Genomic DNA, 18750 nt, shown 5'->3' on the forward strand with positions numbered 1-18750 from the left:
CAGTATCATTTCTTGAGCAATTTGCAATAAGCCAGCCCACTATGCCAAGAACTTTACAAACACTATCTCACTTAATCCTTACAGCAATGCTATGGGATCCACAGTACTCATCTTACTTTATAAATAAGGAAATGGAGGCTTAAAGCCGTTAATTTGTCTAAGCTCTCACAACTGTAAGGACTTGAACCCAGGTCTCCCTGACCATTCCATATACTGCCTCAGCTCTGTCCAAGAGTCTGCAAGTAACTTGGTATATTATTGGAGAAAGGAACAGCCATAGACCTCTGGTTCAGAGAAATAAGTGAGATTGAATAAAGTTCATAAAATCTACTAGTTAATGTATCCAGGACAGTTATACTACTGTCAAAGAGTTCCATAACAATAAAAAAGGAATAAATCCAAGCAGTCATCTGAGTACAAGGAATAAACATTTTTTTGGAGATTGGCCTGGAAGGATTGACCTTTGCTCCCATCTTGTCAGCCGCTCAGCCATAAATCAGAATTTGTAAAAATGGATGTGTCACCATATACGTGGATAATGCTTGAACTGATACCACTCTTGACCATCTGTAGCGTTTGGACTTGTATTGTTAAAGGGCAGAAAGCTGCTGGATGGTCATAAAAGCCATTTTGTTCTAGTCATCACAATCATGTCATGCTTGGAGAAAATGGGGCAGCCTCAGCTGGCTTCTAGGAAAGAACTGTCAGCAAGCACTATGAAAAACTAAGTGTTGGGCAGAGAGAACTTCCGTCCTAGAAGATGTTCTGTTGTTAATAAGAAAGCTTTAATTTTTTGTTTTTCTTTCCTTTTTTTTTAAGGTATGCTATGAGACTAAAAACCCACTCAGGCCCCAATGCCACACCAGAGGATAAACAGCTGGCTGCATTATGGTAAGTGCCTCACATCAGATTAAAATAGCCTCCCCAGCCTTGTACATCTTCACTGGCAAACCAGGTGCTGAAATGCACGATGGTTTCCTAGCGCTTCTGACACACCAAACCAAAGGCAGTTCTCATGGTGGCCAGGGAGAGCCTGCACCCTGCCGTCCTAGGCATGAGGTGAATTCACAGTGATTGAAAACCAACAGGTCCATGACACAAGGACCCATTTTTCTGTGTGTGTGTGTGTGTGTGTGTGTGTGTGTGTCTTAAAATCAGGTAAGTCTGTGTTTTAATCACTTGAATGTGAATTGCGCCAAATGTAATCTCTTGTGTTTAACATTTTGGAGGCAATCAAGATAATTCATCTGTCTCTTTACCTGTGGGATTAGTAGAACTGAATCAAGATGATGTATTCAAGTTCTCAACACATTAAACTGAGGAGCAGTTCATTCCACTTTGATAATAAAAGCAATATTTAAATGTTAATCAACACGTAATAGGTTTTTTTCTATAATGATGACAATTATAATGATTATAATAATAATTTTCCCCTCGACATCTCCTTAGTACTCCCTCAAATCACAGGGCACCTCTCTGTTGGTTCCTCCTGTGATGGGAAGCCAAAGTGTCTTTTTCTCTGATGCTTCATACTCCACTCTAGAACCTGATCTGCAAGTTGGAGAATCGAATCTCAAAATAATATAACAGCAACAACAGCAACATACACAAAAGAGAAAACACTAGTTTTGCAACATCACGTCCTCTGGAGTTTGGTGCGCTAAGAAGAGACTCTTGGTCAAGGGTGTATTGTACAACACAGGGAATACAGCCAATATTTTGTAATAGCTGTAAATGGAAAGTAACCTTTAAAACTTGTATTAAAATAAACTGAAAAGTTTAAATTGAAAAAAAAATGTAAGAGACTGTTAAGCTGTATTTGGTATGTTGGTGTTCTCACGAAGTGAGAGAGAGGCATGGACATATATACGCTACCAAATGTAAAATAGATAGCTAGTGGGAAGCAGCCGCATAGCACAGGGAGATCAGCTCGGGGCTTTGTGACCACCTAGAGGGGTGGGATAGGGAGGGTGGGAGGGAGACGCAAGAGGGAGGGGATATGGGGATATATGTATAAGTATAGCTGATTCACTTTGTTGTACAGCAGAAACTAACAACATTGTAAAGCAATTATACTCCAATAAAGATGTTTAAAAAAAAGTGGGTATGGCACAGGAAATGCTTTCTGTGCTCTTTTCAGACTTTAAGTTCCTTAATAGGATTAATAAATTAACAATGATTCGTTAATATTATATAAAATAGAATACTAGTATGTAAATAACAAATATATAAACCGTAACATAAAATAGTGACTACTCCCAGTATGGTTTTTATAAAATACATTCATATCCGTTACTTTATTTGAACTAATTATAGTCCAGTACAGTGGTAGTGAAGGGAATAAAAACAGGTGGAAGGGCTGGCTATTCTTTTAGCAAAGCCGCTGCCGGAAGTCCAGGGTGTCAAGGCAAATCAGAATAAGGTAGTTGTGCCCTGAAATTCACCCAGCAAGCAGTGAGAGCTGTGTGCTAGAGCCTCCTCCCTCCTCTCATGGAGAGAGACTGTCTCCTAGTGGTGGAAGAAGAAAATGCCAAGCCCCTCAGTCCCAACAAAGAAGCAGTAAAGCTGCTTTCTGTCTTCATATTTATATTCTTTAGTTATATATATTCTTCTTTTATTCATATTTCTTTATATGAAGTGACATACTTGTGGAGTAACTCCTTGGAATTTTGAGTTACATTGAACAGGTAGGAAGGTCATATGCCTACCGTGTTATAGACCTTGAGTGCACCTGGAACAGCAAGATTGTTTTTAAGTCTTGTTAGCCCAGGGCCCACTCATACTTTCGGGGGCTATTCCTCTTTTTCTGCTGCAGTTACCGATGCCTGGCTCTCCTGTACTGGCGGATGTTTCGACTCAAAAGGGATCACGCTGTAAAGTATTCAAAAGCACTTATCGACTATTTCAAGGTACTGTCTGGCTAACAGGCAACATGTTGTACCCAGTTGTCTCCCTGTCAAGGACATTTTCAAGGTAGAATCCATTGCTTTGGGGATAATACAGGAGCTGATATCCACACAAACCCCATTTATGACATACTCGTGTTCAGGGCTCAGAGGATGGCCTTGAGAGCCCATCTAATTTATCCCTCTGCCTGTGTCCAAGTATTTTTATAGCCTCTAAAGAAAGAAGATCCCGTTACCTATCCCAGTGTCCTAGCAAATCCGTCTTTATAGCTAACATAAATTGCTCATGTTCACTTAGAGCTTCTTCCTCTGAGAAGTAATTCCTTAGAACTTCCTCTTAGCTATCTCCAGTAGCTAATATAATTTTTCATAAAGGTGTTATTTTAAATGGTAAGAAATGACTTGTTAGAACCCAGAGACACTAGAACAGTAGCCATGTGCACGTATAAGGATAGAATTGCAAACCGTGCTAACTTTCACCTATCTCAGGGAATGAAGTCATTTTCACTGGGAGAATGAAAAAAAGGGGGAAAAAAAGACCAGAAAACCTCTGATGTACTGTTGTGAATAATTCATCTGAGATTTCTGGGCCTCTTCACTGCCCATTTGACTGTAGAAACAAGAAATTATGCCATTTCTACCTCCACCGGCTGTTTGTCAGATACACAAGCATCATTTTCGATCTTTAATCCCCAACCTCCACTTCTTGGAAATGATCTCTGATGAGCCGGCTGTGCTGGGCATTCCGTGGGCGATGTCCACCCAGCATACTGTCTCCTTCCTGGTCATGCATGCAGTGACCAGGAGCTAAGCCACTGTCTTGGTCCATTGACGGTCGTCAGTCATAATGACAAGTACTGACACTAAGCCTTTCCCTTTACTTTGGGTGCCTAAGGTCAAGATAAGTAGTTTTCAAAAATTTAGAATCTAAGAGCTAATACTAAAGAGAGTTATTACAGTCAAGCAAAACGCTTGAATAGAGAAGGAATCTGAACTCTGTAAGCCACAGAGGTTACAGCAGAACTATTAAGGGATCCAAGATGTTCTTAATGTCTGTAGGCAGTCCATGAAACTGTACAGAACGAATAGAGAATACAAATTAAATATCAGAGCTTCCCCCAGAAGGTATTGGTAGATACCCTAAATCAAAGGCTATTTAAATACTACTTAAAGTTCAGAGATTATGAAACCTTTAGGAAACAGTGTTAACTGGTCCATAAAAAATGAGTTTTCTCAGTACAGCTGGCTCTGAATAAAAGGCCTTTGTCCCCACCCATGTTTTTCTTATAGTCACAGGACTTCAGTGGTAGGGGAAGAGGCCTGAAGGTGATTTTGCCAAATTCCCACATGTAAGGCCATTTCTTACCATTTTGATGACACCTTCACTAAAAACTAAAAATCAGTCACCACTTCATAAAGTTCTTTTTAACCAAAAGAAACACTTTGTCTCTGGGGAACCAGGCTGAGGCTATTTTCTTGTCTCTGGAAGGGAAAATTCAATATTATAAAGTCCATTCTCTCCTTAACAGTCTCATAGACTTATGTCCAAGAAAGCATTATTGGGCTCTCAGGGAGGAAATCTATCTGTACATTTAGAAGCTTTCCTCGCCAAAGGCAAAAATGTCTTTTAAATGCCTGATGCAAACAACTGGCTCATGCAACATATCCTATATCAGAATTTTAAGTAAATCAGAATTTTTGAATTCACTGTTGTTAAGGAAATACATTTTAATCTGTTCTTTTAGAAACATTCAAGAGCAACTTTGTTTAAGAGAAATACTTTTAAGCTTCGTAAGTTAAGATGGTAACAGTTGGGCTTCCCTGGTGGCGCAGTGGTTGAGAGTCCACCTGCCGATGCAGGGGACGCGGGTTCGTGCCCCGGTCCGGGAAGATCCCGCATGCCGCGGAGCGGCTGGGCCCGTGAGTCATGGCTGCTGAGCCTGCGCGTCCGGAGCCTGTGCTCCGCAACGGGAGAGGCCACAGCAGTGAGAGGCCCGCGTACCGCAAAAAAAAAAAAAAAAATGGTAACAGTTGATGTCTCATATATTTTCAGGCATTAAATATATGTCAACGATTTCTGCAAATATGCCCTACGTTTAAAAATAAGACATTCTCACTGTGTCAGTGGGAGGGGGCAGCTGCCTCCCACTATCTTCCAGAGAGGAGGCCAATAGCCTGGTAATTAAAAACTCCCCAGATCCAATTTCTGTGAATCTGCATTTTATCTACAACGTCAGCCATTACTTCTCTCAGCGGTCACCTGAGAACACGTTGTTGTGGGCTGTTTAAACTCAAGCAGATGGTACTCACTGTCAATGTTTTTATTTTCCTGCAGAATTCATCTAAAGCTGCCCAAGCCCCATCTCCATGGGGGGCCAGTGGAAAGTAAGTTCATTTTTCCAAGGTGAAGGTGATAAATGAGGTGTTGCATGACGCTGGGTAAGGTGCTCCTCTACTTACAGTGCCCTGAGGGGCTGCCCTACCAACCTCTCCACCCGTTTTCCTATGCTCTCCCCTTCCAGGAGCACTGGCACCCCATCCCCCATGTCTCCCAACCCCTCCCCCACCAGCTCCGTGGGATCTCAGGGGAGCCTCTCCAATGGGAACGCCCTGTCCCCATCAACCATCGTCAGCATCCCACAGCGCATCCACCAGATGGCAGCCAACCACGTCAGCATCACCAACAGCATTCTCCACAGCTATGACTACTGGGAGATGGCGGACAACCTGGCCAAGGAGAACAGAGGTGTGTGTGCCTCTGGGGAGCGTGTGCGTAGTTCAGCCACAGCTCAGGGGGACACCCTGATCCTTGGGCATCAGCAGGCGAAGAAGAAGTAGTAGAAGCTGTCTATACTGTGGGAAAGATCAGAGATAGAGATGGAGATAGAGATGATATAGGTACCAATGATACAGACACAAATTATATAGATAAACACACACACATGTTTTTTTTCCTTCAGACAGTGAGCTCCTTAAAGGTAGGGATTACATTTTATTCAACTCTGTATTCCTAAGACCTGCATAGTGCCTAGAGCACAGTTGGGGATCTGAAACACTGGATGAGTTAATTAACTGATAAGTATGAATGTTGCTAGCCATTGAAGTGATAGCTGCTCACAACTGAAAAGAAATGTGTTTGATGGGTAAGCTGTATTTCTTTTTAAATAATGTTTGTTTTTACTGATTACAAAAGGAATGCATGTTTACCGTGGCTAAATTTGTAAAGTACAAAAAAACTATAGAGAAAAAAATTTTTTGATCACCCGTAATCTTGTCACTAAGGAACACCTACTATCAACATTCTATTGAAAAAAAAAAAACCTTTTGAAATTGCTTCTCATTTTCTCCAAATATGCATGATTTTTACCAAAATAAGATCATAGTATATATACAGTTTTTCATCCTGTCTTTTCTTCATTTTACATTATATCAGGCATTTTCTCATGTCACTAACTCATTCAGGAACACCTTTTATGATGACTCTATAATACTTTCGAAATAGAGGTATGCAGTCATAAGTATCATGATTTCTCAAACCATTCCCCTGTTGTTGGACATTTGTGTTACTTCCAGTTTTTTCCCACTGTTACAAATAACGTTACGATAAGTATCCTCATGTCAGTCGTCGTTCGTATTTCTGATTCCTGTCATAGGAGGGAGTTGTAGAAGTAGAATGTGGAGGTCAACAGGTATAGATTCTTTTAAGATATGTATTGGTATATTATTAACTTTCTCCCATAAGATTATACCAATTTACTACTCTTTCTCCAGTGCTGGGTGAGAATGTAAATCTGAGCTCACTGTTAAGCCATTAAATGCAAATTTTGTTCCCATGGTAACATGTGCCTCTGAGGCTAAGATCAGGATGTCCATGATGAGATGAGGAACCAGTGGCACAGATAGGCCTGGGTACGTGAAATTGATAATGAAACCAGACAGGACATAACAGTAGTACGGCGGTGAGGCACCCTGAAAATCCAGTGGGGTGCCAAGGAGGTCAGTGCCAGGGGCTGAGGCCAGCAGGCTCACCAAAGGAGCTGGCACAGAACAGGGTTTTGAAAAGCAAACAGTAGTTGAGTGGCTGAGATGGAGTGGGGTGGATGCGTCACAAGTGGATGAAACAGAAGGGACAAATGTACAAATGTCCACGGCCAGTTTGGGAGAGCCTGAGCAGGCCAGGCTCCAGATGGCACTGCCAGCTGCTGCCAGCCGTCCCTCAGCAGAGCTGCACATCGAGTGCAAAGTCCGCACGGCTTCCCCAGACCTGCCTCTCCTCCCCTGTTCTCCTCCTGACCTCCTGCCACGCTGTCCTCCCGGCCCTTCTCGGAGCCTGCCCAGCAGGACCTCATTCAGCACGTACAAGAGCACCTTTGAAAGAATACTCCCAGCTTCTTACTTTCAAGGAGTGCTGTTCAGTGGTCCAGTTAGGGCAGCCTGGCAGCCACATGAATTGATTCGTGTCTATGAGCCACCAAACCGTGATCTCTGCGACGGCAGAGCCTACACATTCTTCATCTCGGTGTACCCCCTGCCTCTGCCCTCCTACACCTAGTGTAGTGCCTTGGCAGTAATAAATGTTTAAGGAAAGGACAAACCCAGAGAATGTCCAAGGGCTAGAAGGTGACCTCAGTAGAGGTGTTTCAGAACCCATCTGTGAACAAGGGCCTACAGTATAGCACAGGGAACTAACTGTACTCAACGTTTTGTAATAACCTATAAGGGGAAAGAATCTGAAAAAGAATAGATATATAACTGAATATGTATAACTGAATCCTGAAACTAACACGACATTGTAAATCAACTATACTTCAGTAAAATAAAAATAAAAGACAATTTAAACAAGCTGGATGCTCCAAAAAAAAAGGGACTTCCCTGGCGGTCCAGCAGTTAAGACTCCGTGCTTCCACTGTAGGGGGCACGGGTTTAATCCCTGGTCAGGGAACTAAGATCCCGCATGCCGCATGGTGCAGCCAAATAAATAAATATAAAATTAAAAAAAAAAAAAAAAGAAAGGAAAACCCGTCTCTGATTTGTCTCCAGGAGCCTGGAGCCTCCTCCATCGGACTCCCACCCTCCCCCGACAGGGGCTCAGCACATAGCACAGCTGAGGACAGTGTAAGGGATGACAGAGCTGCAGGCCAAGTTCAGGGTGGGACGCATTACTGCACAAGGAGAATGCAGCCTGAGGAAGTACATTTTCTTTGCTCTTTGGCTAAATAAATGCCATTCATTTGGGTTTGGTTTGGTTTAGTTTGGTTTTGCCATGCCATGTTTCCTTTGTTTATTCAGAATTATTTCAGTAAAATACATACATATTTTTCCTCTCTGTCTATATACATGTACATATTTTAAACATGAAGAGTTAAATCTATTAAAATCAGTGTACTTACAGAACAGTGAAAAAATGACATGTAAAACACACAGCATCCATTAAATTCAAGATTGTAAATGTCACTCGTTTGAATTAGAAGTCGCCAGTTGAGGGATTATTGGGATATAGGTGAGCTCTCGGGGGCTTTATTTTGTTAGGTTGAGCTCATGTCAAGTGATGGGACAGAGAAGGCTTGATTTATAAAGAGGACCAAGTGTGTGTCCCTCTAACGACCCTCTCTGTCCCCTAGAATTCTTCAATGACCTGGACCTGCTCATGGGGCCAGTCACCCTGCACAGCAGCATGGAGCACCTGGTCCAGTACTCCCAGCAGGGCCTGCACTGGCTGCGGAACAGCACCCACCTGACATAGGGGCCCCGCCTTCGGGCTGGAGGGCACTCTTGTCTTCACGGACGGCTCAACATTTCTGGACACTGTGCTCCTGAAGTTCCCAGCCACAGCATTTCTCAAACGGCGGTGAATATTTTCTCAGCATCGAACAATGGTCTTTTCTCCCAGGGCATGTGTGTTTGTATGTGTGGGTGTAGAAAAGCTGCCTGTGTAAGTGTGTGAGATACACAGCTCTTTAGAACACGTTTCCTTTGTCTAGTTTCCATAATCCCAGGCTAGACAAAGTGATCAGACGTTTCTGATTAGAGAAAACACGCTTACACACACACACACACACACACACATACATACACACACACACACACACACACACTTTCTAGTTCAAAGCTAAACCATGACTTCTTAGAACATTCAACGAAAATCTCATGGGTTAGTGAACCAGGTGCAATACAGCACACCAAAAGCTTTTTGACTGCCACTTAAGATCATCTTAGTTCTTATACTTTTGATTACTTTCAATATTAATATACTCTCCCCCAGTTATTATTTTTTTGACTGTGTGTATTCATGGGTAATTGAATAATGAAAATAAGTCAGTTATTTTTGTGGACGTTTACTAGATTGCATGTTACCAAATACCCTGCCTTTTGTCTAGTACCTGCCCCTTCCAGCCAACTTTACTGTCAACTAAACGTGTTAGAAAGCAAGTGAATTGACTCCCACGGGCCTTCCCTGCCCTGCCCCGCAAAATAGTATGACCGTGACACTGAGATTTGGTAAAACTTCAGTGTCTTTGAAAATTCACCAACATGAAAGCAGCAACAACTGCTTTGCGGGGGCTCAGTGAGTAATTGAAATCTCCTGCACACGCCAGGAGCCCGCCCGGCACATGTGTTTCTTCTTCCTGCCACTGTGACCCAGGGGCTGTGGAGCCACGTGGTGTCTGTCGGCCGATATTTTTCAAGTGTTTTCTTTCCATGATAGCTTTCTTACCAGTTGTCTTGGCCAGATGAGGACATTACCTAGGATGTCCGTTCACTTGGGTCTGTATCTGTTGCTTCTCAGGCCAAAAACTATTTGCTATCATGATTCTATCGAATCCTCTCACTCTTGGGGAAAGTGCCACTGCGGGCCTTGAATGCGTTTTGATCTGGGCGATGTGTTTCAGGCTTTGATTAGCAAGCTGCTACAGAATAAGTTATTCCTGCAAGGATCGCAGTCCTGTCTGGGGTAGCAACGACCAGTCTGGTATGTTTCCGGCTCGCCCTTGATTCTTTTCTTTCTTTTTTTTTTTAATTAAGTTTACATTTTAGTTTTTTTGACATCTTTGTTTACAGTTTTTGTCTGAAATTTATTTCTTTTATTGTCTCTCGTCATACCCTAGATTTGATCTTCTTAAATATATTTGGATATAAAAATATCGGTTAAAAAAAAAAAAAGAAAAACTCCTGGAAAAGAGGATATACTTCCTATACTTTAAAAACAAAAACAATGACCTTGAGGCCTCTCACTTGACAAAATTGTCCCAAGACGGCCTGAGAAAGGTGATGTGATATGTGGAACAATCCATTTCTCAAGGTGATGGGAACACAAAACGTTTATAACAGATACTGATGGTCTTATTGGTTTGGTTGCAGTGTTAATGTCTTTGTCAGCCTGATCTGTAGGTGGGAAATAAGATTGCTGTCATCCCCTAGCTCTAAGCACTGATTTAAAACCTTACAAATGATTGAGTAGCTTTGGTGATTTGAAATTCATTTAAATGAACAAGTGAAGGCTTTGTGCAATTTGCATTTGGCGTTGGCCTTTAAGCGTCTGGAAATATTAACAGTACTTCTTTTTTACATTTATTCAACTGAGGTGCTTCTGACATCCCTTTCACTAATTGTTGCTAGAGTTCCCAATCCCACTGGAGTCTCACTTAAGACATTTTGAATTTTTTTTTTTTTTTTTTTCTGGAAGACTGAGGCTTAGTTGTACTCACTCCTGCTGAATTCTGATGAAATGTTCAGACTCTCACAAAAAGGGATGGCCCCCAGGGTCCATGGTGCATCCCTGGGGTGCTTTTCTGGTCTTCCCCACCTTTCAAGTCTCAGGCCTCGTGGTGGTGTTCACGTGATGTGCTCACCTGTGAAACCCATTTAAACACACAGGTGACCTCTGGCCAGTTGTGCAAGCAGCACCACATCAGCGCTCGGTGAGCCGCGTTTCCAGCAAAACGTGAAGCTGGTCATTTGGGGGCCGTCACAGCACGCCATTCTCAGTGTCTTTTGTTTCATTGGTAGAGCATGTCGGGGGCAGTGGTGGCAGTGGTTTTTCCTTGCTTTGGCATTGATGCTTTTGATAAGGAAGCATCTTCTCATCGTTGCTGGTTTCTTTTAGTTAGCTTTGTTCAAAGTAGAAATATCTTTCTTGTGTTTTCTGGTTATGAAAGTAATACATGCTCATGGTAGAAACTTGAACAATACAGAGAAGTATAAAGTAGGAAGTATTCAGTCCCATTCCCCAGAGACAACACTGCTCATCCTTTTCCTGTATATCCTTCTAGAGAGTCTCCCATTTGAACGTAGAATGTCTATCATCATTTTTTTCTATTTGAAGACATTATTTCATCAGAAGTTCAGTACAAGTTCAACTGGCCTTATCCCTCCATGACCTGAACGGACCTGGATCACAATTGTTAGAGTTATCTTTGAAAGAGAGGAACCCAAATGTATTCCTGATCAAAATGTGGGATTTGTTACCATTCGACACAGATCAGACTAACGTGCAGAATTGTGCTTGGAAAGAGAGGTTCAGTTAAAACACATTGCTGGAAACTTTCAAATCACAAAGGGAAACTCGGACCCACTGTCTAAAGAGGAATGTACTGGAAAAAAAAATCTGAAGAGCTGACAAATTGTGTACTAGATTGAAAACATGGAATCAATGCAATGAGCCTTCTGCACTAAAACGTACCCTCGTATGTGCAACAATGATGTGTGTATTATATAACAGTGATGTGTACATTTCTGACATCCCATACATAATACACAGTTTGTATAAATGCATACGTTTAAAAATATATATGTACAATACAGCTAACATAAAACTGTAGTACGCCTGAAGGATATGACTGGTGCCTAATATTGAGTATAAGTCACTACGTGTTCAAATCACCTCAGAAGTGCAGTAATTGTTATCAGATTAATCAGTGCAGCCAACCTTATTTATGAACCACATCTTTGAAACTGTGCAGTAGTATATACATATATATTTTTAAATAACATTTTTCACAGTTTTCCAGAGTTACTGTTGAAATCTGTATCACCAAAAAAAAAAAAAAAAAAAAAGGAAGATTTTTTTAAATGATGTAGACACTCTTCAGACCCAGTAATCTGTGTGTGATTTCCTGTCTGTAGATACCCAAGACACTCTAGCAGTCACCAGCCTTAATGCATGTACAGGATATTATTGTGACTTAATTTATCTGCAGTTTTTAATCCATGTGAAATGGGAATTTATAAACTGACTTGGATTAACTATGTCTGCCTTTCTAAGGTTGCAAATGTTACATTAAATGATTTATGTTATAAATGAGAGGCATCGAGTTGTACGTAAAAAAAAAAAAATGTCCACCAATTTCTGTGAATATTTTTACAAGGAAACTTCAGAATCAAAAATATATTCAAATAAGCATTCTGGTCCCCATTTCATAATCTCTTTAGAATGGACCTTGTTGTTTCATAAAATTTTTAAATGGAGCTTCCACAGATTATCATTAATAAGTCTGATATTTTTCATGGGGGTAAAAAGTATGTTTTTCTTTATTGTAAGTATAGTTTACTATTTGTCTTTCCCATTTCCCAGCATATTTACACACGCACATGCATGTGTGAGAATACAAACGCACACGCATGGGTGAGAACACACCCCCATTGTCCCAGAAAACACTGCATAGGAAGCTTGAGGTGTTTGTTTTGATGACTTTACTGATGCCTGTCCAACCAGTAGCCCTGGGACACTGTTTGACTCATCATTCCATAATGACAGAAGTTAACTCCCTGACTTGTGTCTACCTGGTTTTTCCAACTCTAACCAACATGGTAGAATAATGCTGGCAATATTTGGTTGAGTGAAATGAGAGAATTTTGAACTAACGAAGATAGACATATTAGACCAGTGGCTTTCCGTGATGTATCCCCCCCCGATGTGGGAGGGTTTTTTGTTAACCTCATTTTTTTACTCTTCTCTCCCTCCTTTTTCATTCCCCTTCTCCCCAAACTAAACTAAACAAAGAAGCAGAAACAGCCACAGAAACAAAACAGTTACTTCACTTTACCCAGCCTATATCCTTAGATTCAAATACGACAGCAGAACCCTAGCTCCGGTCACCATGGAGACCGCCTCATCCCAAAGACGACCTGGCCGGGGTCCTTGGCTTTGCTTGCTCCAGAGACCACTGAGCTTAATACTCTTTCAGAGGTGGTTTGGGCTAAGAAACGCCCAATAGTCTTTCAAGAGCTGTCTTTCCCTTATGCAGTTTTGCCTACTACTCAGCTGAAGTCTGTTCCCGTCAGAATCCTATTTTTAAGAAGTAAGCCATTTTCAATGAAACCTGGATCAAGTGGAGTCTTGAAAGACTTTTTTTTTTTAATGAAAGTGAAAAAAAAACAGAAAACAACAACATAAACTGCATTTCCAACAAATTGGAGCCAGAGTTTTATTTCCTTGTCTTCCCATTCCCAGAAGAGCACAGTTTTTCAATATTACAGCTTCCTGACAGCACAAGAAATGTTCAGACTTGAGATTTGTGTTCTCTTTGTCCAAACCGAATTCTTCTGTATATGTCATCAGACGGGTCCATTTGTTTGCTTGGCATGAGGAAAATGATAAAACTCTGTTCTCAAACGAATTACATCTGACCACGGTTTTGGTTTTTATTTTATTTAATTGGCACTCTTGAGGCAGCAGGGGGTGAATTTGGGGTCGGCTACAAGGGGATTTAGACTCACAGCTCTGACTCGAGTAATGGGAATCAAGGGATTAAATCCCTCTGTGTTACTTTGAAAATCCACCTCGTGTAGCCAATTTTAAACACATTGATCTAAGGGATGAATTACTAATTGCCAATCAACACAAGGATCAGCATTTGTCTTTAAGCACCAGGAAGTAGTGATGAGACCTGAAAAGCTGAATCAAGGACTTGTTTTTCCACGCGTTTCTAGCACAGGAAAAGCTCATCAGAAAATATTTATATCCAACTATGATATAAGATAGTACCCATGTTTAGGATTTTCAAACAGTGCTCTTTGGTTATAAAAATGATCACCATTTTCTAGTTTCCGTATTGTTTTCCAATGCTTTTTTGTAAAACAGAACTGATTTTTTCCCCAGTATTTATCATCTCTTTATTTCTAGATGCCCAAATGAGCAAAGAAAATACTTACCCCTGAGGAATGTGCATTACTTGACCATACAGCATCCACCCACAGTAGCCAAACGTATGTATTCTTTTTAAAGCAGCGGTCCCCAGCCTTTTTGGCACCAGGGACCGGTTTCATGGAAGACAGTGTTTCCACGGATGGTGGCGGGATGGGGCAGACGGTTCAGGGAGTAACGCGAGCGATGGGGAGCGGCTGTAAATACAGATGAAGCTTCCCTCACTCGCCTGCCGCTCACCTCCTGCTGTGCAGCCCGGTTCCTAACGGGCCACAGACCAGTACTGGTCTGAGACCTGGGGGTTGGGGACCCCTGTTTTAAAGAACATTCTCTGAGTCTCCTCTGTTACCTTCATCTACAGCGTGAGTGATCACGAAGCCTGAAATATAGCCACGTGGTTGAGGTGTCAAAAATCCTAAGCACATAACACACTCATCTTTAGTGATAGACACTTTCCTAGCACTACCAGCTCTCTCTGGGGCCTATTTGTGGGGTGAAATGGCAATATTAACACTTTTCCTTTGAATAATTTGCAAACTGACTCTTGATCCCCTGAAGTTCCCAGGGCTGCCAACTCAACCCGAAATGTCCTTCTCTGAGAGCTGGCTTGATTTTTTTGTTCCTTTGGGGTTTCTCCTTCTAAGTTCTGTAAGTCAGATTCTGTATCTTGACTATTTCGAAGAACAGTTACTAGAGACAGTGGGGGCTTTCAGGAGACAAAGATTCAATATTAGAACTCGCCGACCTTGGGGATGAGAAGTCTCGGGAATAAGCGGGCTGCCTGGACGCTCTCCTCCTTTGCCTGCTGCCCCCGGTTCTTAAATAAAGCCCCTCTCCATGCTTGCTTTTCATCCATCTGAAATGTAACGCAGAGCATCAACTGACCCCCCCCCCCCCGCCCCCCCGAGAGAGTGTGAGGACCACCCTGTTGGGGCAGCATTTTGAGATCCCCAGTTGTCACCCACAGCTGGAGTTAAGCATCACTGTCAGAACAGAGGCACCGGAAACCCACTGTCTCTGCAGGCACCACGATGCAAAGGTGGGTGATGGGGGAGATGACACTTTGTCCCAGCTCCGACCCGTTTCTAGGGGACCAAGAGGATGACAACGGGTCGCCACAGGCCCCTCCATGGGACCCCTCAGCCTTCGTTGTTACCACTTTGAGTCCATCCCGCCAGCAGTGAGGGAGCTGGGGCAGGGTGTCCTGTCCTGGGCAGGAGCACCAGGACTGCCAGGTACCCTGCAATCAGCGATACAGTCGCACCGTCCTCTTCTTCATCCCGTCCTGGTCTTACGGGAGCAGTGGGTATCCAGATGGAAAGTGGAAGAGGGAACCTTGGGTCCAAGCTTCCAATGGGTGCCTCTTCCATGAGAACATAGCCCGCCTCGAGAACACCGGGCTTCAGGCATCCTTGTCAAGCCAGATGCCCACAGCACAGTCGCATTACCTGTGCTCTCCTGGATTTCTTTTGAATGCCGGGAAGCTGACTTCTCTTCATGTGAATCCTGTGCCTCTGATGGTAATTTTTTGTTTGTTTGGGGCCGGGAGACAGAGGACAGCTGCTCTGGGAGGTCTGTCCCTGAGAAGGGAGATCTGTCATAAGGGACTTGTATATGTCATGAGCTTCGGGAAAGAGGAAACTCCTCCTGAGGAAGGGATGGGTTTTTTTTCTGTAGTGCGTTAGAGAATTGCCTCAACATGACTGCTTCATTGTAGGCTAAACCTCAGGGTCCCAGGAGAAGGAAAATCAACCTGAGAACTGAGTGATCTTGTGATGCCGAGCTAGAGGGTGGCTGTTCTAGCCCCAAACATCAGGACAGAGACTGGAACTCTGACCATTGACCTGAGTGTTTCACACCACGGAGGTCACGACCTAAATGTTGGATCGAAGTTTTTTAGCTTTTGCTTAATATTTATATTATTTAGACACAGGGGCTTCCTTGTGTCCCTAAATCAGTGCTTTGAGCTTAACCAAAATAATCATGAAACACTCATTCAGAAGGGCCTCTTTTCATAGTCACTGGAAACCCCCTTTCCTTTAGGACAAAAGAGCAACAGCTGAAGGTCCTGAAGGATCCAGCCTGATTGAAGCCCGAATCAGTACCAGTACCCTTTCCAGGGGAGCACGACACCTTATGGGGTAAACTCTGGGTGTTTAGGTTAAAAATTCTAGGGTGGCAACAGAAGGTGTATTAGCATGAGGAGGTGGAGATACTCCAGCTAGATACTCAGATTTCCCCTTATCTCAGGCAGGATATTAAGGAACAGACACGCCTACTACAGCACAATAGCAGCTTACTGCTGAGGTTCTGTGGAATCAAGTTCAAAGTCACTCACTCCCACGTAGTTTGCCTCGGTTGGAGCAGGAATTTTAATTCCACCATTTTCCTTTTGCTGTGTCATCTTGAATGTTTATTCATGGAGCTGGCAACTCTAATTCAATATTCTGATATCAATGGCCTAGTGTGTCACATCAAACACCATTTCAAATTCTGCATCTCGGTCTTGGGAAAGCTGCCAGCAACTTAGAATCCTGCTTATTCCCCTGGAGACGTTGCCAGCAATCCGGATGAAGCAGCCACTGAACCAGATTAAAGGGCCTTCATTTTCTCCTCTTACAGGAATTGGTCTTACCATTGTTTCAACAATTGAAGAGGACTTTAAGTCGGACAATTCTGTACAGTAATTTACGCTGTAAAAAATGTACATGTAGCATTGATTATAAAGTGCTGTATTTATTAAGGTCCAATACCATTTCCATTTTTGTCTAGTTGTTCACTATTAACAGAGTTTAAGTTCATTTTTGTTATGTGATATTCATTTGGGGCTTCTTGTGAGAGCATTTGATATGGTTAGGAAGTCCGGGATCTGTGTGGATCGTCACTATTTTAATCCAAGTAGTCGTAATGGTCTGTTAAGTGTCACCATGACAAACCCTACTCCTGATGAGATCGTGTGCTCTTACCTGTATCATTAAGAATGTGATAAAAATCTTAACCCAAGGAATTAATAAAGAACAGTGGCTTTAGTAAGGAACACTTCCTCCAGCTTTTCTTCTCAAAATTCGTGAACGCTTTTTCCAAGGAAATTCCAGTGGACTCTCACTAAGTCCCCCAGAGCTCTTCCCGAAGAGGGGCCTCAACTCCCAGGCTGCTTCTACGATGTCTGCCTGCCTGGAGCCTGAAGTTTCTCTACTTTGCTGGTTGCTCGGATCTTCTTAAGGAAGTGCAAATGTTAACTCCCCTTTCTCTGTCTCCCTCTTGTATTAAGAAAAAAAAAAAAATTACTCCCACACAGCTGTGTTTATCATATTGCAAATAAACAGAAGTCCACGTTCAAATCGTGAATAATTCAATAGTGAATTATTTGGGCAAGATATTAGGAAGGAGTGGAGAAGTACAACTAATATTAAGGATTTGTCTAGGGGGATCTTCTATTGTGTCTGAGTTTAAATTGACATGTACAAGGATGGTGGAATCATCGACCATTTATTTGACTGTTTGGAGATTTTGCTGTGTCTGTAAGTCACATGAAACGCGTGCAGCACAGTTCTGGACTGGGGAAGTGTCTTACTGTACTGTAACAGAATGAGCCTTAAGGATTTATAAGAATAAGCACTTTTATATTTGAAGGTAAATGCTAACGCATCAGTGAAATTACTTTTTTAATGTCTCAATAAACCTTGAAATCAACATCACTCTGTCTCAAAAACATCCTACTGTCTCTTCCTAGAACTTCTTATGAGTAAAATGTTCTTTCTCTTGGGTTACACGATTGGGTTTTAAATATAATCCACTAGTCACAAACTATCTTTTCCTCTACAAAAGTCTGACTCCCTCTGAGCTAGGAGAATGGATGACAGCATTTTAAGGGAAGGGGCACCGGTCTCAGAATGCTTTCGGCAGGAGAGGTTAAGTGTCACTTTGGAGTGAAAGAGAAATAAAGCAGTCTGTGATAGAACCTGGAATTGTCTTGCTAAGAGAGTTTTCGATTGTTGTTTATTGTTTGTTTGCATGTCAGAGCTTTGTTTATTATAAAGCAGTGCATAAATGGTAGCTGTTATATGACATGGTTCGAACGCAAACGGCCGACGAACATTGAAAACGGTCCATGCTAAGACTGATGTAAGCCTGCACTTCTTTTCCCCTTTTCTCTTTTTGTATTTAACTTTTTGAGGAACTTTCAAACTGTTCTCCACAGGAGAGGCACTGTTGTACGTTCCCACCAGCAACGTATGTGAGTTCCAATTTCTGCATCCTCGTCGACACTTCTTACTGTCTTTTTTTATTGATAACTATTCTACTGAGTGTGAGTGGTATTAGATTGTGGTTTTGATTTGCATTCCCCTAATGACTAATGATATTGAGGTGCTTATTGGCCATTTAAAAATCTTCCTTGGAGAAACGTCTATTGAATCATGTACCCATTTTTAAAAGGTTATTTGTCTTTTGCCTGTTGAGTTGTAAGGGGTTCTTTTTTTGTGTGTGTATTGGATACGAGTCCCTTATCAGATATAGGATTTGCAAATATTTTCTTCCATTCTGTGGTCATTTTTTCATTTTCTTGATAGTGTCCTTTTGAGTACAAAAGTTTTTAATTTTGATGAGGCCCAATTTATCTATTTGAAATTTGTCTCTTGCACCTTCATCGTATTTTATATAAGAAGTGTTTGCCTAACCCAAGGTCATGAAGATTTGTTT

At 42.1% G+C, this 18750-nt stretch overlaps 1 protein-coding gene across 13 annotated transcripts in view; it reads left to right on the forward strand.

The window, feature by feature from the left end:
• The window catches only part of AFF3 (AF4/FMR2 family member 3), a 607218-nt gene extending 595019 nt beyond the window's left edge, over positions 1–12199 (forward strand). For all 13 annotated transcript variants that reach the window (XM_029232773.1, XM_029232776.1, XM_029232778.1 and 10 more), the window contains 5 exons: positions 820–891; positions 2816–2909; positions 5242–5291; positions 5429–5652; positions 8528–12199. In XM_029232773.1, coding sequence (XP_029088606.1) covers positions 820–891; positions 2816–2909; positions 5242–5291; positions 5429–5652; positions 8528–8649 — 562 coding nt within the window. In that variant the 3' untranslated portion in view covers positions 8650–12199. The remainder of the gene's footprint in view (positions 1–819; positions 892–2815; positions 2910–5241; positions 5292–5428; positions 5653–8527) is intronic.
• The last annotated feature ends 6551 nt before the right edge of the window (positions 12200–18750 follow it).

The sequence above is a fragment of the Monodon monoceros genome, unplaced genomic scaffold (genome assembly GCF_005190385.1).
Source record: "Monodon monoceros isolate NGI ecotype Baffin Bay Population unplaced genomic scaffold, NGI_Narwhal_1 Super_Scaffold_19, whole genome shotgun sequence".
NCBI classification, from domain to species: domain Eukaryota; kingdom Metazoa; phylum Chordata; class Mammalia; order Artiodactyla; family Monodontidae; genus Monodon; species Monodon monoceros.